General features: G+C 44.1%; 1 protein-coding gene across 1 annotated transcript in view; it reads right to left on the bottom strand.

Moving 5' to 3' along the window:
- The window catches only part of TMC7 (transmembrane channel like 7), a 67,285-nt gene that overhangs the window by 15,776 nt on the left and 24,913 nt on the right, over positions 1–26,596 (bottom strand). Inside the window, exons 3-10 of the mRNA XM_056536138.1 lie at positions 24,849–24,997; positions 17,565–17,720; positions 16,931–17,013; positions 15,556–15,701; positions 14,607–14,754; positions 9,034–9,207; positions 1,849–2,003; positions 1,242–1,359 (exon numbers count right to left, since the gene is read on the bottom strand). Of these exons, the coding sequence (XP_056392113.1) occupies positions 1,242–1,359; positions 1,849–2,003; positions 9,034–9,207; positions 14,607–14,754; positions 15,556–15,701; positions 16,931–17,013; positions 17,565–17,720; positions 24,849–24,997 (1,129 nt within the window). The remainder of the gene's footprint in view (positions 1–1,241; positions 1,360–1,848; positions 2,004–9,033; positions 9,208–14,606; positions 14,755–15,555; positions 15,702–16,930; positions 17,014–17,564; positions 17,721–24,848; positions 24,998–26,596) is intronic.

Raw genomic sequence — 26,596 nt, 5'->3', positions numbered from 1 at the left:
AGACACATATTCGCCGGCAGCAGTGCGCTGCTGAAAGCGAAAGTAAGTTGGCGCTTCATGAGCCCGAACAGTATAAGCGCCGCGGCTGTCAGCCGCATAGTAAGCGCCATGGCTGTCAGCCGCATAGTAAAACACACACACACACACGAGTGCCTAATAATAAAGTGTCCATTCATTCCAATATGCCACTGCTCGCCCCAGAATAAAAGATAAGCCCCTAGCACAGTCCAGCCCCTTAGACCCTGAAAGGTGGGCCAAAAACTGAGGGTCTCCAGAGGTTGCAAGTCAGCACCCAAGGGAGAAAGTATATATACTCACCTCAGTCAGAAGAACTTACCTATTGGAGTCTTCTGTGAGGTCTTCAGTCAGCTTTCTGTCACCTGCATCACGCCGAGCTACCATGTGCGAGCAAGGCGAGCAGGGAATAGGGGGACCCGGACCCATGAGGTACAACCCCAGGCGCTGACCGTTGGCGAGAGGGATGAACAGCGCATATCTGTGCCCCCTCAATCGCAATGGGGAAACAGTGAGCCGCAGTTCCTGAGTCCCCACCTGAAAACATGAAAGAAAAAGGAATAAAAAACTAACACATCCCTAACTAGGAAAATAATAAAACAGAAGACCTGGTCTGGAGAATTCCAGACCATGTCCACCTCCTTTAGACACTAAGCTAAAACGGATTAGCTCAAGGCCTGGAGGCGGGTATATCCTGCTGGGAGGAGCAGACTTTTTTGTTGCCATAGTGTCATACCTCCTAGAGACAGCAGCATACACCCGTGGTCTGTGTCCCCCCAATGGGGCCGATAAAAAGTTGCAAAATTGCATTTTCTCTATCTAGAAAAAAAAATATAGAACTGCTTTGCATCTCTATATTCTGGCCCTATAACTTTTCTACTTTACCATCTATGCAGCTGTATGTATGATAGTTTCTTGCATGGTGACCTGTAGATTTAATTGGTACCATTTTGATTTGATGGGCCTTTTGATTGCTCTTTCTTCCATGTTTTTGGGATGGGAAGTGACCTAATTCAATGTATAAATCAGTGAGGATGTAACCACAGGAACACAGCACCACTCTATTCCACCCTTTTGTATTGCAGCTTAGCCCAATTTATTTTATTGTTGTAATTTCAGTATTCGGACCCCATGAATCACAGATGGATAGCATATACCATCAATATTGTATCCTGAAAAACCTCTTTATCTACACTTCACATTATACAGTCCCAAGGATAACTTACTGGATAGTCTTCATAGTTGTATCCACAATTCTGGCAACTTTGTTTTGAGCAGGAAGTAATTTTAGTCAATAGAGAGACAAGCAGTACAGCAATGCTGGCCAACCGTACAAAGACACACCTGGAAAAGACAAGATCAAGGAACAACTATTGGAGGAACAAGGATTTGTTTTTAAACACTTAAAAAAAAATTGGTGATTTCATGTCACTGTCACCAAAGCTGCAGAACTGTCTTCCTCTTAAAGGGGTACTCTGCTGCTGAGCGTTTGGAACAAACAGGTGTGCATGTCCTAATCTATACTGAAAGTATGGTTTCAATGAAACAGGTAAATTCTTGGGTCAGGGTTTGCTCACTGACAAATGTAGCTTGTGTGAGTTGGTCATTCATGAATGTAGTTGGGTCTGACTAAAGCTATTTCATGACAAGTACCAAAATGCTTACCTAATGGAACCGCTATTTAGGACCATGATGCTTTGTGGCAAGGTGCTGTGCTGAAATTATTCCTAGAGGATCCAACAATTCTTCTTGAGTACATTCCAGAGCATTAGTTGTCACTTGTTAACCATTAACATTAGAAGTTATATGTTTACTATTATCAGTTTTACTCACCTTATAAGTGTAAAGCGGATCTCAAAGGCAGGAGAATAATCCTCATATCGTACTATTATTTCAAAGATGATTGGAGTGATGAAGTTGGCAATGGTGATCACAATGGATGGAAGATACTCCACCAGCAGGCTCAGCCGGTCATCCTTTTGTGTGCTCTTAAAAAAAAAAAAAAAAAAAAAATGGGTGAAAGAAATATATAATATATATAGTTGTCCATAGCAACCGATCAGATTGCTTCTTTAATTTTTCACAGGCCTCTTAAAAATTAAAGAAGTGAGCTGGTTGGCTTGGTTGCTATGGGCAACTGCACCACTCTTCCAGGTTTTGATAAATCTCCCCCAATGTCTTCTGATCCTGATGACTGTGCACATAACTGATGTATTCAGTAAGGAAAGAACAAGTTCAGCAGTCATAGGGTATGTTCACACTGCAGAATCCCCGCTGAATTCCGTGAGCGGAATTCCGCGTGTAAAATTCTGCACAGTGAACGTTAGAATCAGTGTGAATGAGTCTTCTGCGAGACCCATTCACACTGCGGAATTTCAGCGGCAGACAATTCCGGTGTTGAAATTGTTCAGCGCACAGAAAGAAAATGAACATTCTTTGCGCAGAAGTCCGCGAGCACTGCATAGCCGTCAATGGTGCCGGCGCAGTGCTGCGCGGTCCTACCATCGCCGCCGGCTGCCATACTGAATCTCTGCACGCTGAATTCCGCGAGCGGAGATTCAGCTACAATTCCGCATTGTGAACATACCCTTACAATATTATACAGAGAATATCAATGAAAGATACTTTTGTCAATAGGGCTTCAAAATGACAATATACCAACATATATATTTAGAAGTTAATAACAATGACACTATAAAAGTTGCACACTCTTTATGCAATGTTTCTTTGTCTCCTGTTTGATCTATTCCTGTGTCTCTGTTAGGAAAAAGTAGAGCCAACAGAAGATGAAGTGTTATGGCGCTCTCCAACCGCTACTTCATACTTAGAATATACATAGAATATGCTACCTGTGTCCAACTGGCAACAGATGCGACGAATGCCAATCCAACATGGAGGAATATTTTAGCAATATACTACCAGTGTCATTTGTCACATCGCAGGATCATGTACTAAACTGTACACAGCCAGCACTAAGTACAGTTAGTGGCCAGTTTATTCTCAGCACCTACTTAGTATTTTCCAGATGGGGGAGGACCAGCACTGTAAAAACCGAGCTTGTAGCTCACAAATGGGTGCTCTGCTCCTCTGGTCCTGACTCCAAACCATGCATCCAAGTAAAACCAAAGTAGTAGAAGCGGCACTCCAGTATAAGTAGTAAATAAGTCTTTATTCACCCATCAAGGTGCAAGGTGCAACATTCCAGCCTCACAATGAGACTTTTCTCAAACAATTTACATATATTACATCACTTCCTTTTATATCCAAACACACTGTGACATCATCATCTTATTTGCATAACATACATTTAAACATGGTGCAGTTAACAGTGATCAATATCATAATAGTGGTGCATATTGCATAAATAATGCTGTGATCATACAGATTCATGTGCCCTGTGTATACACCACCAGGTTATCATCACCGATCATCATATTCCAATCATATATCCGTAATACATCACATCTGTGGGTTGTCTCTCATTACATGTAAACAGACCTCCTCCGCTGTCTTCACACCACTCTGTCTTTGTTTGGAAACAATGAAATAGCGCAAGACCGGAAGTTCACTTAATTCCCATAGCGTTCTATGCGTTCCTCTGAACTGGACAGACAGGGTGGTACTGAGTGTTGGTGCATGCACATCTTATACTCATAATTCGTAGCAAACATATTGGTTGTGGGCAAAACAATCTGTCTGGTGTACATTTTCTTATGTCGACACTTAGCAGTATATAGCAGCAGAGTCCATCACATTTGAAAGCCTCCCCTCGTGCCATCCCTGACAGTGGTACCCCAAAACTTGCATACAGGAGAGCCTCCAACCTACGGGATAAAATTGTTAACACTGATTTGCCCACAGACAATGGAGATTTAGCTTCACAGTTAAAACCGGGTTGCTTCCCATGTATGCAATGAGAGAATTGTAAATTTATGAAGAAGGTAAATGTGATCAATCATCCTACCCTGAATACAATCATTTGACTTACAAGAATTCACTGAGACAAATCCGAGGATTTGTCTCGGATAATTCTTGTCTTAGTATCCTCGTGACTTCTATCATAGCTGTACTCTGACTACAATTACTTGTGTGGCCTGAGCTCAGTGAACTTGACTTGCAAATCAGACCACGTGATTTATATGCTGATATGTCCATGTTCACTGATTTATATTGGTGAAACCACGACGGAATGTCTGGTGAGACTTAACAACCATAAATCATCAATTCGTACAGGGAAAACAGAACTACCAGTACCAATACATTTTATGGAACACAATCACACAGTTGAGCAGTTGATTCATAACTGATCATGTTCCCCAGTCGCGGAGGGGAGGTGATAGGGACAAATTACTTAAAGTGTATCTGTCATCAACAAAAACTTTTTATATAATGTAGATAATACCATTATATGTATATTTGTAATATACATTGGTTAAAAAATGAGTATATTTTTGTCTCTACATCCATTGCCTGTGTGTCTCTATGAGGAGTCCAAATACAGGAAGTGAGGGTGGACAAGCAGGGCTCTGTGCAGTAAGAAAAAGCAGGACAGTGTGCACTGAGGCTCTAGAACATGCTCCTGGCTCAGACATGAGGATGATTGACAAACCAGGAGCCTGCACAGATCCCTGCATGTCCTGCCCCCATTTCCTGTTTTTGGACTCATCATAGAGACACACAGTCAATAACTGAAGGGACAGCATTTTTTCACCCAAAAATATACACAATTTTTAATCAATGTATATTACAAATATATATATAATGGTATTATCTACATTATATAAAAAGTTTTTGTTGACGACAGGTACACTTTAAGAAGGAACTGTTCTGGATAGATAATCCCTATGTCCTTTTGGTCTGAACATTGATTTTTCCTTAAAACCACTGGTGGGTTGATATTCAATGAATGCATTGATAGTGGGAGACTCAGGAGATTATCGATGTTAACTATTCAGTAAATAGAATATAACTGTTCCTGTATAGATTTTCTTTTTTTCTCTTTTTAGTGCACTATGGTGATCACCTATGGATTGTCTCTACATTTGATTACCGCCTGTCTCATCCGCCACGCCGTTCGATATTGACAGAGTAACTGAACATGAAATATACCATTGGATGAGTTGCTGTTACATAGCCTATTCTGCCTCTGTGTCAGGCTGAGTTTCTGATTACCTTTGTACTATGGGCCAATAAAGACCTTCTGATGGATGTATAAAAAAGTATCTTGCCATCATACAGTGTGTTGTTTTGAGTTATGGGTGTGCCCTCGCCCTATTTACCCACTCATCAGCACAGGTTGATTACAAATTAATGATATTGTCACCATCTGAGTATAATTGTATACCCACATATAAGATGACTGATGTTGAATGTTTAATAGGTAAAGCACAAGTGATACTGGATGATTTTAATGTAAGGTCTTTTGCCCACAACCAATATGTTTGCTACGAATTATGAGTATAAGATGTGCATGCGCCAACATGAGATGATTATGTCACACTGTGTTTGGATATAAAAGGAAGTGATGTACTGTATGTAAATTGCTTGAGAAAGGCCTCATTGTGAGGCTGAAACGTCGCACCTTGATGGGTGAATAAAGACTTATTTTGTCCATCCTTATACATACTATTTTACAGTAGTGTACTGTATGTTAAAAACTTAGAAATTTACCATGATCCCAGATTCAGATTACTTGCCACTTGTCCATTTTGCATCTCATAGCCAGAATAGGCATAAACATAGCAAAGTCACCTAATCTTTTTGGTTGTCAGAAGTTACAAGGATGTTTTTTATCAACTGGTGCGAGAAAGTTAAAACAGATTTGTAAATTACTTCTACTTACTTATCAGCTGCTTTTTGCTCCACATGAAGTTCTTTTCTTTTTGGATTTCCTTTCTGTCTGACCACAGTGTTCTCTGCTGACACCTCTGTCCATTTTAGGAACTGTCCAGAGTAGGAGCAAATCCCCATAGGAAACCTCTCCTACACTGGACAGTTCCTGATATGGACAGAGGTGTCAGCAGAGAGAACTGTGGTCAGACAGAAAAGAAATCCAAAAAGAAAAGAACTTCATGTGGAGCAAAAAGCAGATGATAAGTAAGTAGAAGTAATTTACAAATCTGTTTAACTTTCTTGCACCAGTTGATAAAAAAAAAAAAAAAAGGAGTACCCCTTTAATGCTGGTGCCCCACTTGACAGTTTTTTTTTTTTTTTTTAGAAAGCTGCCACTGCAGTTTATGAGCCAAAACCACAGGTGTATTCAAAATAAATGGGATTTATAAAAAGGATATAAGGACTTCCCCTTCTGTTGGATCCACTTCTGGCTTTGGTTCAAAAACTGCATATGGCTATGTACTGAAAAAATAGCTGTGGGCGACAATATCCTAAATATCAGAGGGGAAAAATGTAAACTATCAAGAAATAATCCTTGACATACTGGATTGTAGTATGATTTACAGAGTTATTCTATCCAAGAGGGCTACAGTTTCTAGCAAAATTTCAACCATAACTTGCTAGACGGCATCGTGTTGAGATCTTATGTACCCAGATACAATAACATGAGAAATTGTTTCCTAGATGATTTGTGAAAGTAATTAGGCTTATTTTCATACATTTTAAGATGAAAGATAGCTTGAGGCTATGTTACCTAAAACTCTAGAATTAAAAAAAATAAAGCTCGTCATTTACTTTAGGCAGCTGGCAGGAGGCAGGAGGCTGCCATACACATCAGACGGTCAAGCTGGATCCACCGAAATCAGTAGGCTCAATTATAATTTATCAGATGTGATGAACTTACCTCCCACACTACCTATAAGAATATGCTACATTAATAGTTTAAAGACAATGGAGCAGAGCTGTAGTGTCAGAAACAGCCAATGGACAAGAAGTGTGTGATTTCTATTTTTAATTAACCCCTTAAGGACACAGCCCATTTTGGCCTTAAAGGGGTACTCCGTCCCTAGACATCTTATTCCCTATCCAAAGGATAGGGAATAAGATGTCTGATCGCGGGGGATCCTGCGATCTCCCTGCTGCACCTGGCGTTAGTTTAGAGCATCGGTTGCAGCGTCAGAAGCTTGTGACGTCACGGACATGCTCCCTAAATTCAGGTCTATAGGCGGGGAAGGGTGGTCGTCACGCCCCCTCCCATAGACTGTATTGGGGGACGTGGCTGTGACGTCACGAGCGGGGTGTGGCCATGACGACAGAAGCCTCCGTCCTGCATTGCCAGTCATCCGGCATGGAAATAAGTTTGCTCCGTGCAATTTCTGCCGCAGCAGAGATCGTGGGGGTTCCTAGTGGCGGGAACCCTGCGATCAGACATTTTATCCCCTATCCCTTGGGGTGGAATATCCCTTTAAGGACCAGGCCTATTTTATTTTTTATTTATTTTTTCCTCTTCACCTTTTAAAAATCATAACTCACATATTTCCATCCACAGACCCATGTGAGGGCTTGTACTTTGTAATAACATCACTCATTTTACTATAAAATGTACAGGAAACCCCAAAAATTATTATTGGTGTGAGAAAATTGAAAAGAAAAAAAAATGTAGCAAATTTTGGAAAGTTTTGTTTTCACACTGTACATTTTACGGTAAAATGACATGTTTTCTTTATTCTGTGTGTCAATAAAATGATTCCCATGATTACATATTTTTCTATTAATTGTACTGCTTTTTAAAAAAATCTAACTTTTTTTCACAAAAAAAAATTCTGAACACGGGGCTGCATTAGGGCTCTTTTTTGCGCCATGATCTGTGTTTTTTTTTTGGTACCACATATAAAATTGCATTTTATAATTTTTTTTTCGGAATTTGGACTTTTATTTTTACACCGTTTACCGTGCAGGATTATTTACATTATATTTGATAGTTTGGACATTTACACATGCATCAATACCAAATATGTTTATTAAATTATTTTAGGCTTTTTGGAGGTAAAATGGGGAAAAGGGGCAATTTACACTCCCCGAGCAGACCAGAGAAGACCCCGGGGGAGCAGCAGAGGCAGGTGAGGGGACCTCTATCTGCCATCTTGAATGATCGGATCCCAGCGACAGTGGCCTACATTTAAGTGTTGTGTCCTTAGGCAAAGAAGAAAAAAAGAAAAAAAAAAAAAGAAATATTGGGATATTAAGGCCTGGGCTACACTGAGATTTGTGTTGCCCTACTGATTAATTTTAATGGGGTTATCTGGGCAGCATGTTTTATAGGTATTTGTTAAAAAAAACCACACTTACCTTTCTTGCTCTTGCACCGCCAGTATTACAGAGCTCCTATTCCTGCTGAGCGGCACTTCTGTGTCCAGGGACTTGACGTCACAGGCCCACTCAGCATGAGGCAGGACAATGCTGCGCCAACTAACTGGTTGTGCGTTCCTGTGACTTTGTGGCCCCAAAGCAGGAGGCACTGCACAGAAGTAACTGGGTGCTTTGTAGTGCCAACAGTGGTGCAGGAGCAAGGAAGGGTGTTCTTTTTTGTTTTCCTGTTTTGTTTATCTACTCAAACCCTGAGCAAATACATATAAACTATGCTGCCAAGATAACCTCTCTAACTATTGGGCTACATCTGTAGTCCAACTCCAAATTAGTTAACATGAATAACCAGCGCTACAAAAAGTCAATTAAAGGAATTCTAAATGTAAAGGTTTTTTTTAGGATTTGATACAATTTAGTGCTGCGTAGCGTGACCGGGCTTTGTGAGATTGGCAGTGGCAGGAAAGCTAAGAAGGTGGGTATAGTTTTTTTTATTTTATATTCTCCACCTGCCTAAAATAAATAGTTTAGAGTAAATACTGACTAAAATACCCATTTAAGAGTTTTTAGATTTCTATTTTTTAAATTTGTTTACAGAACAAATACCTTCCCTATACTAGTAGCTCCTGTCTGCACTGTAGAATGGTATAGTCCATAGATCAGCCTTGTGTATTGCATCAATAGGCTAAATAGGGCTACACATGGCCTATTTCTCATTATCAAGATCGTTACCACCCCTTGAGCTTATAGGGAGATACTCACAGCATTGCTTTTTTCCTGCGAATAGACTGTAGCCAAGTAGATTGCATAGAAGCAGCAACACAACACTGTGATGACAATAATGTTCATGAAAATTCTCAAGGAATAGATTTTAATGGTTTCTCTCTGTGTTCGCTTCTGCTTTCTGTGTCGCAACCTTTCTTCTGCCAAATCCGTCTGTAAGGACAAACAATATACATATTTTCTTAGGAACTAGAGATATTTACATTGAGCCTTGTATTTCCATCATCTTTGTAATGTCAGCAATGCATTTCCTTGAAAGGAACTTGTATAGATCTAAGCAAACACCCGGTATTTACTTAGCCAGGGTACAAACTGGATTATGACCCACTAAGGCTATAATCACACGGCAGAAATTCAGGGGATAACATGTCTAGGGGCGGAGTACCCCTTTAAGGAACAGGCCTATTTTATTTTTGGGTTTTTGTTTTCCTCCTCGCATTTTAAAAATCATAACTCATATATTCCCATCCAAAGACCCATGCCGCGGAGATCCGATCATCCAGCATGGCGGCCGGAGGTCCCCTCCCCTGGCTCCGGCAGTCTCCTAGGGTCTTCTGCTCTGGTCTGAGATCGAGCAGACCAGAGCAGAAGATCGCCGATATTACTGAGCAGTGCTATGTCCTATGCATATCACTGAACAGTATTAGCAATCAAATGATTGCTATAGATAGTCCCCTATGGGGACTATTAAAGTGTAAAAAAAATAAAAAAAATTAATAAAAAAGGGAAAAAAAAAATTTAAAATCCCCTCCCCTAATAAAAATGTAAATCATCTGTTTTTCCCATTTTACCCCACAAAAAGCTTACATTTTTTTTTTTATAAACATATTTGGTATCGCCGCATGCGTAAAAGTATGAACTATCAAAATATATTGTTAATTATCCCGCACGGTGTAAACGTAAAAAAATAAATAAATAAATAAACATTTCCAAAATTGCTGCTTTTTTGTAACATTTTATTCCCAAAAATAATTTATAAAAAATCTATAAAAAGCAAAATAGAAGCAAAAGAGGTACCGATAAAAATGAGCCCTCATACCGCCACCGGAAAAATGAGGAAGTTATAGGTGGTCAAAATAGGGCAATTTCAAACATACTAATTTTGTTAAAATAATTTGAGATTTTTTTAAAGCTGTACAATTGTTAAAAAGCATATAAACATGGGTATCATTTTAATCGTATTGACCCACAGAATAAAGAAAACCTCTCATTTTTACCGTAAAGTGTACAGCGTGAAAACAAAACCTTCCAAAATTTGCTAAATTGCGGTTTTCTTAATAATATTATTTCCTAATAATATTATTATTATTCATAAATAATATTTTTTTGGTTGCGCCGTACATTTTATGGTAAGGTAAGTGATGTCATTACAAAGTAAAATTGGTGACGCAAAAAGCAAGCCCTCATATGGATCTGATGATGGAAATATAAAAGATTTGTTTTATAGATATGGAAATATAAAAGATTTGAGTTACGATTGTTAGAAGACGAGGAGGAAAAAACGAAAATGCAAAAAAAAAATTGGCCTGGTCCTTAAAGTGTACCTTTTATCTCCCCCATATAATAAAAAAAGCTGTTATGTGTTACTCAGCACCTCACCCTTATCATGTACATTTAAGTTTTAAGTGTTTAGCCCCTATACTTCTAATAAAAACAGCTAACATCAGTTGCAGTGTGGATTCTCATCTTCTCACAGGCAGGGGGCGGTCCCTCTTCTGCCCTCACTCTACAGGACTAAACTTCCTCCCTCACTGTGTGTCACTGAGTCTGGGAGCAAGCCCGGCAGTCAGCCAATCACTGCAGGCTGCTCTGTAACCCTTTCCTCTCTGGATCTGCTCATCCTCTGATCCTCTTACATATTGCACGACTGGCTGGGATTTGGTCTCCTACACACAATATCTTATGCAATATGAAAGAGGAGAAAAAGGATAATATATAGTCCTCTGCTCCTCTTACATATTGCATACTGGGACTACAAATCACAGCCAGTTGTGTACTATGAACCCCGTGCATTTCTGCTTCCCTGTATGAACCCTGTGCATTTCTGCTTCCCTGTATGAACCCCGAGCATTTCTGCTTCCCTGTATGAACCCTGAGCATTTCTGCTTCCCTGTATGAACCCTGAGCATTTCTGCTTCCCTGTATGAATCCCAAGCATTTCTGCTTCCCTGTATGAATCCCAAGCATTTCTGCTTCCCTGTATGAACCCTGTGCATCTCTGCTTCCCTGTATTGACCCATTGCATTTCTGCTTTCCTGTATGAACCCCGTGCATTTCTGCTTTCCTGTATGAGTCCCACGCATTTCTGCTTCCCTGTATGAACCCCGTGCATCTCTGCTTCCCTGTATGAACCATGTGCATTTCTGCTCCCTTGTATTGACCCATTGCATTTCTGCTCCCTTGTATTGACCCATTGTATTTCTGCTTTCCTGTATGAGCCCCGCGCATTTCTGCTTCCCTGTATTGACCCTGTGCATTTCTGCTCCCCTGTATAAACCTCGTGCATTTCTAGATCCCTGTATTAACCTTGTGCATTACTGCTTCCCTGTATGAACGCTGACATAGACATAGAAAATACAGTGATGTTCATGTCCTTTACAAACCCCATTCATTTCTATTAGGGATTGACCGATTATCGGTTTGGCCGATATTATCTGACGAAATTCACGATTTTCTAAGTTATCGGTATCAGCAATTACCCTGCCGATAATGCGGGCACTTTAAATCAATGAACTGCAGCGGCTTTTGCGGGGTCAGAGACCGCCACGGTCCGCTTCTCTCCCCCTGCCTGTCCTGGGGTCCCGAGTCCAACCACTGCCGCTGCCTGAGACCGCCACCGCCACCCGCTTCTCTCTCCCTGCCTGTCCTGAGTCCAACCATCGCCACATTGCCTCCCCCATCCCCGGTTTTATAATTACCTGTTCCAAGGGTCCACGCTACTTCTGGGTCCTGCGGCGTCCCGTGCTGTTGCTGTGTGCTGTGCAATGACGAGTGAAGTCCTCAACACGACGTCACTGTCAGTGGCCCGGCGCACAGTGACAGCTCAGGACGCCGCTGGAGCCAGAAGTAGCGCGGACCCCAGGAACAGGTAATTATAAAACCGGGGATGGAGGAGGCAAAGCGGCGGTGGTTGGACTCAGGACAGGCAGGGGGAGAGAAGCGGGTGGCAGTCTCTGGCAGCGGCGGTGGTTGGAACCCAGGACAGGCAGGGGGAGAGATGCGGGTGGCGGCGGCAGCGGTCTCTGGCAGCGGCGGAGGTTGGACTCAGGACTCCAGGACAGGCAGGGTGAGAGAAGCGAGAGGCGGCGGCGGTCTTTGGCAGCGGCGGTGGTTGGACTCAGGACCCCAGGACAGGGAACAGGGAATTATAAAACCGGGGATAGGGGAGGCAATGCGGCGGTGGTTGGACTCAGGACAGGCAGGGGGAAGAGAAGCGGGTGGCGGCGGCGGTCTCTGGCAGCGGTGGTGGCTGGACTCAGGACAAGCAGGGTGAGAGAAGCGGGCGGCGGCGGTCTCTGGCCCCGCAAAAGCCGCTGCAGTTCATTGATTTAAAGGGGGGGGGGGGATGAAATAAAATGCACAAAATATTGGTAATGTTATCGGCTATCGGCCTGAAAGTTCACAGGTTATCGGTATCGGCTCTAAAAAAAAAAAAAAAATCAATATCGGTCGATCCCTAATTTCTATGTCCTTTTTATGGGGCTAATGAACACCCCATGAAAAAGCAGAAACCAGCCCGTGCAGTTCGTCTTCCCTCTTGCAGCCCAAGGAAACCTGAGTTATACATAGCACACTAATATAACTCAGCCCTGGTTGGGATACACTGGCATACATGCACAAAAGAGACTACAACTCCCAGCATGTGTCATTCAGGAGTCTTCAGTCTGTGGTATAATGCCAGCAGCTGTGTCTGTAGTCTCCTGGGGGTTGTAGTTCACAACATCTGTGGTATGACACCAGCAGCTGCCTCTGTAGTCTCCTGAGGGTTGTAGTTCACAACACCTCTATTGTCTTAGTACTCTCCTGGAGATTGTAGCTCACCACACCTCTACAGGGCATACACCAGCATTCCATGGTTGGGAAACACTAGCATACACTCACTCACATAACAGGGACTACAACTCCCAGCATGTGTAATTCAGTAGTCCCCCCCCCCCCCCCTTCACACATAGAAATCATCCCCAGTCCGAGATTTATTCCCCAGCCCTGCAGTCTATAAATCCCCAGCCCGTGCACTTTGTCATCCTCCTGTTCCGTTCAGTGAACACAGGCAGAGCTGAGGGAGGAGATGAGGGAGGCTAGTACGTCCTCTCTCCCCCTGCTCTAGCTCAGAAATTTTCAGAGAGCAGCGGACGCAAGTCTGCACGAGGCGCAAATTTCCACTTCACACCAGGAGCGCGCACAGAGCCTTCTGAAGCCCGCCCTCACTTCCTGTATTCCAACAGGGCAGGAATGTTGCCACCGTAGGTTTTCCTATAGCAACAGCCAGAGATCAGTGTGGGCCTCTTTTGTGAGGACCCCTAGTGGCCACTTTTATACAAGCAATTTCTAAGTTAAATTAATTTAAAAATTATTGAATGTATTTAAAAATATACACTTATTTTATAGTGATTTATTGAACAAATAATGTTTGTGATAGTGGCCATTTAAAGGAGAACTCCAGAGTATAAAAATTGTCACCCATACTGCCGGCAGTAAAAAAATAAAGATGTACATACCTTCCTCCGCTCCCCCGGGGCCTCCGGTAACTGGCTCAGGTCTCCACCACGATCCTTTTCCTGGTTGCCGGTGGTCGGAGAGTCTTACTGCGCTCAGCCATTCACCAGCCGCAGTGAAGTCCCGACTCGGCCGGCGATAGGCTGAGCAGCAGTGTGACGTTTTCAGCCCCGGCAGCAGGTGCCGGTGTAGTGAAGAATTTTGTGTCCTGAAGCGTTCTCACACTGCCACTCAGCCTATCGCCGGCCAAGTCGGACTTCGCTGCGGCTGGTGATTGGCTGAGCGCAGCATGATTCTCCGGCAACCAGGAAGTGGATCGCGGCGGAGACCGGTGCCGGTTACCGGAGGCCCCGGAGGAAGGTATGTACATGTTTATTTATTTTTTTTACTGCCGGCAGTATGGGCGACAATTTTTATACTCTGGAGTTCTCCTTTAAGGCCAAAATGGAACTGGCCCTTAAGATGTTAATGTCAATAGGAGTTACACAAATTGTGGAACACAACCAACTTGGTGTTTTTGTTGCCCAAGCATCTCTGAGGGCCAGAGAAAGGCTGGTGATGATTGGGTGACTATTTTTTTGATTTGTGGGCAAACCCCTTGTGAGAGATTAGCTCAAAAGAACCAGTCAGATGGTCCATCCCCCAATAAAAATTGAAGTCACCCCTGCCCTTTTTTCACATTTTACAAAAAATGTTTAATGTTTTTCAGTCTTCAGTAGTTGACGTTAAAAGGTCAAGAAGTTTGCCCTTTATGTGGCTTAAGGAATGATAAAAACAGGTTTGACCTATACCAGCATGGCAGAGAAAACAGGAGACTATGACTACAGGTAACTCACCTGCAACTCATGCAGCAAACTGCCGTGCTTTAGACGAGCATAGTATTGGTCTTTAATACAGAAATCCCAGCCGGCAAATATTTTATTGCAGAAGCTCTGAAATCTATCTTCATCATTTACAAGGCTACGTTTAAAGCCTGCTACTGCCCTGAAAAGAACATGCAATGACAAAGTCAAGATCCAAATGTTGTCATTTTAATTTTCCTCTGCGCATCTCTTATCCAAGGTGCATTATCTACTGCAGGCTCCACTAGCCAAGACAAAGTAAGACCGCAAGGACCTGTTTCTCAATATCATCTGTTATAATTAAACTAAGCAAGTTAAAGAGGTACTCCACCCCTAGACATCTTATCAGCTATCCAAAGAATAGAGGATGTCTGATTGCGGGGGTCCTAATGCCCCGCGATCTCTGTATGTTTAGAACGCTGGGTTCCCGCGGCCAGGGGCGTGGAGTGAAGTCATGGCACTCCGAATCTCCTCTGGAAGGGAGCGTGTTAACCACTGCATGAAGTGGTTTCCAACACTCCCCTTCCATGTATCTCTATGGGTGGGCATGAGCGATTGAGAACCCTGTCTCAGCCATTGATTGGCTGAGCAGGCCATTACATGAGCTTGTCTCTGAAGGTAGGGGCTAGAGCCCTAAGGGGAGAAGATGCAGAAACCCCAAAATCAGACAATTATTCCCTAACCTGTGTATAGGGGGCAAGTTGTCTTCCCTGGAGTACCCCTTTAATTCTGATGTTGGAACTACAACTTTTTTTTTTTTTACACAATGTGTACACTGACGACCACTTTTTTATAGACTATTATATAACATTATAAGATTTAAAAGGACTGCATTTTACACCTATTTTTATATTTATTTTACAGTATGTAAACACAGCCTAAACGTAATTTTAAGGACTTATGTACAAAAAAAACTCACAAAAGAAAAAGTTAATGACATTACCTTTTTACAATCCAAAAAATGCTTAACAATAGGTAGACAATCGTGACCAGTACGTAGGCTAGTGGTAGACTATACCTAAAATCGTAAACTGTGACAGAGTCTATAGTGTAAAATCCGTAGAACAGATATGTAATTTCAAGGAATCCCTGAAATAAAAGAACATTGTGAGAATTAAATTGTTATGTTTAAGGGTGCATACACACACACCAGATCCGCAATTGTCATCTATAAGGACTTATTCACACACTTTTGGTACTTATATTTATATTTCAATTTTACATTAAAGGACAAGTATCATGTAAAAATACTTATTCCCTATCCGAAAGATAGGAGATAAGTTTTAGATAGGGGGAGGTCCGAGCGCTGGGGCCCCTTGCAATCTCTTATTTAGAGCCCCGGCTCTCCCCTTCATATAGCTCTATGGGAGAGCCGTTCGTCAATCTTCGGCTCTCCCATAAAAGGGGGCGTGGTGGCCCCCAATTCGGGTGGGGATTGTGACGCGCCGCTGTATAGTATAGCCTGGGCTCTATATAGGAGATTGTGGGGGGGCCCCAGCGCTCGGACCCTCCACGATCTAAAACTTATCCCCTATCCAAAGTTTTTTTTTTTTTTTAAATGAAACTTTAAAGCTTTTTAAATTTCTATCATCAACCATCAATCCTATTAGGCTCGATAATGTAAAACCAACATAATGACTGGCTCAATTAAAGAAGTTTTTTTGGACATAAGATTAATCAGCAGTTTATTAGATAGGTGGTAAAAGTTAGATTGGTAAGGGGTCAACTGCTGAGACCCCAAGTGATCACTAGAACTGGGGACCACGGCTCCCCCAGCCACACAAACACGGCCTGAAGTTTTAATGGAGTGAAGCTTGAGTATGTGTGTTGTCTTTCCATTTCAAGTATATTGGGCTATGCGGAAAACTGAGTGCTGTGAATTGTTAATATGCCCTTTGGTGCTACATAAAGACCTGATGCAACAACATAGCAACGATTCAGAAACGTACTTTTCATTTTACCTTTCAGGTTAACTGAGCATAATACTTTAAAGGGGTACTCTGCTGCTCAGCGTTTGGAACAAGCTATTCCGAACGATTGAGTTGGCGCTGGGAGCTCGTGACGTCATGGCCCCGCCCCTACATGATATCCTGCCCCGCCCCCTCAATGCAAGTCTATGGCAGGGGACGTGACAGCCGCCACGCCCCCTCCCATAGACTTGCATTGAGGGGGTGGGGAGTGATGTCATGAGGGGCTATGACATCACAAGCTCCCGGCGCCGGCTCCAGTGTTCAGAACAGTTTGTTCCAAACGCTGAGCAGCAGAGCACCCCTGTAACATCATATTGTAAATGAAGGTCCTTCAGAGATGGCACATACCGTTCCAGAGAGCAGGTCCACAATATTACTGTAGAAATATTTCAGTACTTGTTTAGGTGGTGAGTATTTTGAACATGCAGTTTCTGAAAATAGGAAAATAATTCTAGTGACCAAATTAAATGGCTTAGGGTACCATGATCACACAGCTTTTTACAGTTTCTTAATATGTCCTTCTGTTCCCAAAATATGAGGGTGTATAACGTGACTGACAATTCATGGAATCAGTCAGATGAGTGTGAACTTAATTTCAATATTGGGAGGGATTATACAATCAGGGGATGTGTACATTAGACAGACACCCCCCTCCCTCCCCTGACTACATAATCCTGCCCATCACCTAATATTCACTCCTATAACTAAAATTAACTTCACGCCCATCTGACATATTGACAGTAAATTCCAATTTTTGTGGGTTGGCCATAGGCCCTCTTTAACTCAATCTTTAGAAGATTATTTTGAGCAGGTCTGTAGGAATTTGCCCTAATTGCATGAACTATATAATGACCTGTGGTCTCAGTTATTATAATACTTATTTACAATGTGCTCACACTATTGAAGTCATATTATTCTTCTCCAGGGGGACTCCATTTATTGCTATACAGTGTATGCACTGAAAAGAAAACATGCTTCTTACCAGCAAGGGATATCTGGGTGCTGTTGAAAACCTCCAGTTTAGAAATGACAAGTGGCAGGATTGTAAAACAGAACATCAACAGGAAAATGACAAAATTCAGTAGCACTACAAATCTCAGAAACGAGAAGTAAGACCCGATACCTGTGCCAAATTTACCTAAAATGAAAACATAAATGATTGTAAGAGGAGAAAATAGGGTGAACAAACCATAGCATCACAAGACAGTCTAAAAATTTGCCAAATTTATCACAGTGGCTCATGAGGTTTGCCTAGACAGCCTAAAGACGCATCACATTTATCACAATCTCTGAAACTATATCCCCTTTAGTGTAGGGTCACACGTGCTGTATTTTGCTGCATATTATGACACTACCCTTAAAGGGGTACTCCGCTGCTCAGCATTTGGAACAAACTCTTCCGAACGCTGGAGCCAGCGCCGGGAGCTCGTGAAGTCATAGCCCCGCTTCCTGATGATGTCACGCCACGCCCCCTCAGTGCAAGTCTATGGGAGGGTGTGTGACGACCATACTGATCATTGTGCATTTTGTACATGTGCGACCATGTCTGTTTTTTTTCTCTATTTGAATTCAAAGTTATGTATCTGGCAAGCTCCTTAAAGGGGTATTCCAGGATTTTTTTTTATTTGACTATGCTACAGGGGCTGTAAAGTTAGTGTAGTTCCTAATATAGTGTCTGTACCTTTGTGTGACAGTTTTCTCACAATTCTTATGTGATTTTCACCCCAATATTTATTTTTAACAGCATACAAAATGACTGCTGTCTCAGATTTTCCCCAGGTTGCAATGCGGCTGAGACCTGACTCACTAGTCAGCTGAAGACAGGGAGCCTGTCTGATTCCATTGGTGGAAGAATCGCTTGGTGGGAGAGAGATCAATCTGCAACTAATGCAGCAGCTGTAGGCACCCTGATTGAAAACCACAGGTCTTTTGAATGGATGCAGCTCACTTATGTTTCAATGGGTGGGGTGGCTGATGTGTGGGAGGGAGGAAAATGGAATTATGGGATTTGTAGGCAAAAGAAAATTCAAAACAGGAAATACCAGCAGTTCACAAACAGCTAGCCACAGTGTTATGGTAATCTCGCAACATAGCCATTTAGCCCCAAGACAAGCGCAGATCCTTCCTAAGCATGTCCATTACTGTCTGCCAGGTACGTACTAACCCCTTTCTACAATTTTTTTTTTTTTTTTTTTACCATATAATGCATTACAAAGCCAGAAAAACATTATATGTAGGGCAAAATTGAAAAAAATATGGAATTGCACAATTTTGTACGGCAATAATTTTTGGGGAGCTCAAAATACAGTAAATCTGACATGCCATCTTTATTCTTTCTATGGGTCAGTATGATTCCAATGATACCAAACTTGAATAATTTTTGTTTTGTTTTAGGATAAAAAAAATAAAAAATGAAACCTTGAATAATAAAAAATAAACTTTGTTCATTACCATGTTCTCACCCCTATAACTTTTTTATTTTTCCACTACAGAGCTGTGTTAGGGTTTGATTTTTTGCATCATGAGCTGTAGTTTTTAACGGTACCACTTTTGTGTAGTTGATCACTTTTTATAAAATAATTTTGGGATGTAATGTAACCAAAAATCAGCAATTCGGGCATTTGGAATTTTTTTGCGTTTACTGTAACAGTGGTCTCCAAACTGTGACCCTCCAGATGTTGCAAAACTACAACTCCCAGCATGCTCAGACAGCCTTTGGCTTCTGGGCATGCTGGGAGTTGCGGTTTGGCACCTGCTAGGAAGGGCAGCACCAAATATCGCTTACTGCCCCCTTCATTTAACCCCCCCACCGTCGTTTCCCTACCTGCGCCTGTCTCCAGCGACGATCTGCGGTCCCCACGCCATCATCTTCTCAGGTACCGGCCTCCATCTTCTCCCCCCGTTCTGCCCGACATCCAGAGGTGGGCAGAACGGGGGGTTCTGACCAATGGCAGGGGATAGGAGGAGATTGCAGCACTGCGACCTAGCTCCTATCCCTCAGCATGATCATCCCTATTTTCCGGGCGATAGGGTCACCAGAGACCTGATCAGCCCGGAATAGCAGAAAATCGCATGTCTGAATTGACATGCGATTTTCTGCGATCGCCGACATGCAATGATTTCAGCAGGCATCCCAGTCCAGTCCCCAACCGGCTAGCAGCGGGGATCGGAATTCTCACGGGCGTATGCATATGCCCCATGTCCTTAAGGACTCGGGATGCAGGGCGTATGCATACGCCCGGCGTCCTGAAGAGGTTAAAAAAAATGGGAAAAAAGGAGATTTTTTGTTCTTACCGTAAAATCCTTTTCTCGGAGGATCCATTGGGGGACACAGACCTTGGGTATATTCTGTTGTTGCTAGGAGACTTGACACTATGGAAACCAAAAAAGTCAGCTCCTCCCAGCAGGATATACCCGCCTACAGAGAATGAGGTAATAAGTTTAGTCCCAGAGCAGTAGGAGAGGACCAAAAGGCAGAAAACCAAGATCAGTCTGAGGTAACCACAGAACAAAAAAATAACTGAACGCAACCTCGGACAGGTAACCAAACCAGGAACACCAAAAGAAAGGGCGGGAGCTGTGTCCCCCAATGGATCCTCAGAGAAAAGGATTTTACAGTAAGAACAAAAAATCTCCTTTTCTCTATTGGCTCTATTGGGGGGACACAGACCTTGGGACGTACCAAAGCCGCCCCTAGGGTGGGCATAGAAACCAGTCAGGGGGCAGGCTGGACCACCGCCGCCTGCAACACCTTATGGCCCAGACTAGCATAGCGGATGCAAAAGTATGAACCTGGTAGAATTTTGTACAAGTGTGCAAAGGACGACCAGACTTGTGAGGCCGAAGCCCTGGAAGCTCTGACAGAACGTGTGGAATGATCTGAAACCTTAAAGGGAGGGGTCTTCCCTTTACAATGGTAAGCTTCCGAAAATGGCAGACCTGATCCACCGCGAAATGGTGTCCTTTGAAGCAGGTTATCCCTTGCGGAGACCGTCCGTAAGAACAAAAAAGGAGTCACACTGACGAAAGGAAGAAGTGATAGAGAGGTAGGTTCGTACAGCCCGCACCACATCCAGTTTATGGAATAAACGCTCCTTGAGATGAGATGGAGCGGGGCAAAAGGACAGGAGGATGATGTCCCCATTGAGGTGGAAAGCGGAAACCACTTTAGGTAAAAAAAAAAAAAAAAGATGGAACCGGACGAAAAACAACCTTGTCCTGGTGGACGATCAGGAAGTGAGAGCGGCAGGATAGAGCCATCAGCTCTGAAACCCGTCTAATAGAGGTAATTGCAATAAGGAACACCACCTTCCAGGAAAGGAGACGAAGGGAAACCTCCCTGAGGGGTTCAAAGGGAGCGCCCTGCAGGGCACCAAGGACCATGTTCAGATAACAAGGAAGTGTAAGGGACCTGTAAGGAGGGGCCGCGTGGGCCACTCCCTGAAGAAAAGTCCCAACATGAGAATCGGACTCTAGAGAGCATTGGAAGAGAATGGAAAGGGCTGAAACCTTAACCTTAAGGGAGCTGAGAGCCAATTGTTGTTCCAGCCCTGACTGCAAAAAGGAAAGGAGTCGGGGGAGGGAGAACACAACTGGAGAAAAAGACCGAGATTCACACCAATCAAAATAAGAATGCCAGGTAACGTGGTAAATCATTGCTGAGGACGGATTGCGCGCCCTGAGCATGGTGCGAATCACCTGCGGAGAGAAACCTCGGGCCCTTAGAACCGCGGTCTCAACCGCCACGCCGTCAAATGCAGCGACAGTAAAGAGAGAGAAGGTCTGGACAAAGCGGAAGGTGCAGTGGCACATCGTATAGAAGCCGGATCACGTCGGTGTACCACGCCCTCGGGGGCCAGTCCGGAGCCACGAGAATGGCGGGAACGTCTTCTGCTTTGAGCTTCCTCAGGACCATGGGAAGGATAGGAAGAGGAGGGAAAAGATAGGGTAGGGCGAAGCCCGACCAAGGAATCACCAGAGCATCCACGGCTAGAGCCCGAGGGTCCGGGAACCTTCAGGTTGTGGCAGGACGCAAAGAGGTCCACGTCTGGAGTGCCCCAGACAGTGCAGATTTCCACAAATACCTCCGGATGAAGGGACCACTCGCTGGGGTCGGCTTAGGACCGGCTGAGAAAGTCTGCTTCCCAGTTGTTTACTCCCGGGATGTGAATCGCAGAGATGGCTGGAACACAGAGTTCCGCCCAGAGCAGAATTTTGGATACTTCGGCAATCACCGCGATTGATGTACACCACAGCAGTGGAGTTGTCCAACTGGACACGAACCGACCGGCTCTAAAGAAGGATCTCCCAATAGATAGATTGCCCGCAGCTCCAATACGTTGATTGGGAGAAGGGTATCTCGGGGGGACCAAAGGCCCTGGACTGTCCGGTCCCGGAAAACACCCCCCCCCCCAACCTGAAAGGCTAGCATTCGCAAAAGCGAATGGAAACCTGGTCGGGGTATGGAAGTGTCCGAACCCCCGACAAGACAGTCAGACGCTTGTCCAGCGGAAGCCGAATCCGCGTCGGCAGAAGTCGTGTCGAACTGGAGTCCCAAAAATATCAGGGACTGGGTGGGAGAGAGGTTGGACTTGTCCTGAATGACCATCCAGCTGAAGTGAGACAAGGCCTGAAGGGTGAGAGAGAAACTCTCTAGATTCTGGGCTCTGGTCGGTGCCTTGATCAGGAGGTCTGTTGAATGAATCCTCCGGTGAACTACGGGATAACAAGGCGCTGACATGGTAGTAACAGGGAACTGACGTTTAATCACCCATGATGCAACGCGTTTCACAATACAACTTCTTGATCAGGAGGTCGTCCAAGTAAGGAATCACTGAGACACCTCTGGTCCGTAGAAGGCCGATCACCGGCGCCAGGACCTTGGTGAAGACCCTCAGAGCAGTGGCTAGGCCGAAGGGGAGAGCCACAAACTGAAATTGGCCTTCCGGAACAGAAAAGCGGAGGTCCCGCTGGTGTCCTGGGAAAATCGGAACGTGGAGGTAGGCATCCTTGATGTCCACCGAATCCATGGTCACTATGACCAATCGGAGAGACTCCAATGTGGAAATGGCAAAGGAGAAGATGCTGGTTGAGGCGCTTCAGATCCAAGATTGGGCGTACGATACCCCCTTTCTTGGGTACCACGAAGAGGTTGGAGAAAAACCATGAAGACGCTCCCTGGGAGGAACCGGGACAATTACTCCCTGGATGAGAAGGGACTGTAGTGCTCCTCGAAAAACCTACGCTAGAGAGCGGGACAGAAAAAAGCGATCCCTTGGAAGGGAGGCAAACTCGATCCGGTAACCACTGGATATCATGTCCCTGACCCAGGATCATGTGCCGCCCAGACATCCCGGAAGAGTAACAGATGACCTCCTACCCGATAAAAATCTGCGAGTGGGGGCGTCCCTTCAAACAGAAGCAGGTTTGTCGGTGCCCGCTTTGGCCGCAAAACATCCGGAATGGTTGTCTGATTTCCAGGAGGGACAGGTTTGGAAGAAGGGAGCCTTCTTGTCCCGCGAAGGCGCCTGCCTGGCCCCATTATTGGCACCAAAGGTCCGAAAGGACCGAAAGGAGGTTGACTTGCGACAGGAAGCAGTACTGCGAGCCTTATTCTGAGGTAGTAAGGAACTTTTACCCCCGGTCGCCTCTGAGATAATTTCATCTAGGTGCTTACCAAAGAGCCGAGAACCATTAAAGGGAAGTTCAGTCAGAGACTTCTTGGAAGCAGCGTCCGCATCCCAGGCTTTGAGCCACATGAATCGACGGAGGGCCACCAGTTTGCCTGTTGCAATGGCAGCACAGCAGGCCGACTGCATGGAAGCAGAACACAGAAAGTCTCCAGCTTTGGAAAGTTGGAGAGCTAAATCAGCCAAGTCCTCTGCGGGAGACCAAGAAAGGATACCCTGGCAGAGTTGTGAAGAGCATTAGATACCCAGGCAGAAGCAAATGCAGGAAGAAGTGAAGAACCGGCTGCTTCAAAGGCAAACTTTGCCAAGGTCTCCACTTTCTTGTCCTCCGGATCCTTGAAGGAGGCTGCATCAGCTAACGGCAGAGTAGTTGCCTTTGACAGGCGGGAGACCGGTGGATCCACAATTGGAGGGGAGGCCCACCGAGCAATGAGGTCCTTGGTGAAGGGATACTGCGCTTGAACCTTCTTTGCTTCCTGAAACTTCTTGTCAGGGTTCCTCCAGGCAGATTCCAGTAAGGCTTCACATTCAGGATGAGAGCTGAAAACCTTGGGTGCCAGTCGGGCACGGTGAAAGGAAACTTCATGAGCTACGTCCGAAGTTCCTGGGTCCTCTAGATGCAAGGTGTCCCTTATGGCCGAAACCAATGTGTCCACCCATGAGTCAGAGGCAGAATCAGAAGCCTCATCTACAAGTTCTCCAGGAGAGTCGGAACGAGTGGAGGCAGCCTTGGAAGAAGGCGACTCTGACCTTGTATGGTGACCAGAGGAGCGTCCTCTGGAAGAGAGACATGTGCGGGAAGCTGGAACGACACCTGTGAGGGGAGAACCTGCCGTCTGCTCGAAGACTCAGGGGATGAGTCTGAGGAAACAACCCTATGACGCTTGTGAGAGTGTTTGGCATAGTAAGAAGGAGAGCGGGTCTCCCTGGAGGGCTGGTCTAAGGAGGACCTCTCCAAGGCAGTCACCACGGAATGTGAGACCTGCGCCGAGAGAGAGGAGATTTTTTTTTTTATATTTACACATTTTTTTTATTTTTTTACTTTATTATACACATTTTTTGGCCCCCCAGGGGTCATCAGATGGCTTACATAGATCAATGTAATGCTATTGCATTACATTGATCTATGAAATCTGTGCTCGATTGCTAGGGGCTGCCAAAGGGAGCGCTAAGCAATAACAGAGCCAGGGAAGATGCAGAGGAAACGGTAAGGTCTCGGGCTTCCCTAGAAACCTATATCCCCACCCCCCGCGATGTTACCACTAGACACTAGTGAATAGCGGCATTTAATGTTTAAATGCCAAAGGCTGTCTGGCCATGCTGGGAGTTGTAGTTTTGTAACAGCTGGAGACACACTGTTACGATAACACCAATTTATACACTCTCTCACCAGCTTCCCCCACTCTGATTTACAGCTGTGTGTGAGTGCTCATACCGACATAACTGACACTGAGTGCAGGCTGGGAATATCAACTTGCAGAATGCATTCTTCAGAAACAACCGGTGTCTTGTTACCAGAGGGAATAGTCCAAGGTACACTTATATCAGCCATCAGGAACTCTTTGACAAATACGTACCCTCAATATCATGAATATTGGACCTCCAGAGCCACAAATGTTTTAGGAAGGCAAAAGTATCATATCGGAATTTCCGGCTAAAATTTCTAGTGTTGTCTTTCCACAGAGTCCAGCCTGTCGTGTTCTGGGAATACTTCATCTGTTCATCCCTACCAAAATAAATAAAAAAATAATATATTATACAAACACATATATATCAAATCACACACAAATTTTTATACAGTAAAACATGTTGTATTATTCAAAGAAAATACAGAATATTTTCTCATGACATATTAAATGTTAATCTGTGCTACATTAAAAATGGCATTACCGGCTGGTGTTGGTGCAGCCATAGCCATGCAATTGTGACCAAAATCACGATTAACTGAACATAAAACCCTCAAAAATTTTGAATGAGTAGTGTAGTGAAATATAACTTCTCCCCCAATGCAAAGGATAGGGGATAAGTTATAGATTTCGGGGAGTCCGACCGTTGGGACCTCCGCGATCACCTAATGAGGCCCCGGCAGTCTGCTGGAAGCGCCCATTCTGACCCCTGCAGGAAGCCATGGCCGACACCCCCCTCCCTGTATCTTTTGGGATACTTGGAGGGGGAGTGTCTGCCACTGCTCCGTGCGGGGGTCAGCATGCCCCCTTCCAGCAGACTGCCGAGGCCCCGTTAGGACATTGCGGGGGTGCCAGCGGTTGGACTCCCCGCAATCTATAACTTATCCCCTATCCTTTAGACAGGGGAGAAGTTATATTTCACTAAACTCCTTTTACGCGCACAGGATTGAAGACACTTGCAGGCGCAGAATCCTCCAGAACAGGATTAAACACACTCAGAGGCACAGATTCCACCAGAGCATTGAGCAGGTTCAACGTTCTGATTACATTTTGAAATCAGAGTTTTCGGATGAAAATTCCACCCAGAAAATTTGCAGTGTGAATGGGTAAACGGAAAACCCATTCACTCGCATTTTACCTTCAGACAGCGAAATTTTTTACTGGAATGCAAAGCGGAATTCCGGTTGGAAATTCTGTAGTGTGAACCCGGCCTTACCATTCAGGATTCTTGGAAAGAAAACCTACTACACTCACTGGTGCTGTCACCCAGCTTTTCTGACAAGCAAATATGCCAAGTAATGCTATAATATGGAAATAATTTGAATATAAAAAAAAAAATCTCAAATGTTATCATACTGCACTGAATTAAAGATTAATTGAATTAGTTGCTCAGCCCTAGTTACAGCATAAAGCTAGAATGCCATACCTTTATGGTCAGGTGAGGTCAGACTCCTGATAAAATAGACTGAGGATTTGACCCTGCACAGAGATGCCCCTGTCCACATGCACCCAAAAAATCTAAGTAAACGGGGCTGTATTGTAGATCTTAAAGCAGCAAGTGGATAGGAACAACGATGGGCAAGGAAAATCTGTGAAGGACCACAGAGCCTAAAGTGTACTTGTAACCTTAACCTCCCACCCGTTCTTCAAATCAAGTGTAGAGAGGCACTGGTCCACACTATCAGCAACCAAATGGTTCCCAGTATGTTCTGTGTGCTTAGTAGTGAGAGTAGATGAGCATTATGGGTACACTTCTGAGGCACCTTCATTCTGAGGATCAGCAGAGGTCCTGTCAGTCCTAGTGATATGATATATATTAAAGGTAGGAAAGTCCATGAAGTGCACAAATATCTATTTGTTCCCTCACTACAACTCTTCTCACTCAGCTTTCCCAAGCTCTAAAATGCCTAGGTATACGG

This window comes from Hyla sarda, chromosome 8, assembly GCF_029499605.1.
Source record: "Hyla sarda isolate aHylSar1 chromosome 8, aHylSar1.hap1, whole genome shotgun sequence".
NCBI lineage: Eukaryota > Metazoa > Chordata > Amphibia > Anura > Hylidae > Hyla > Hyla sarda.
This window is presented reverse-complemented; position numbering and strand designations above follow the sequence as displayed.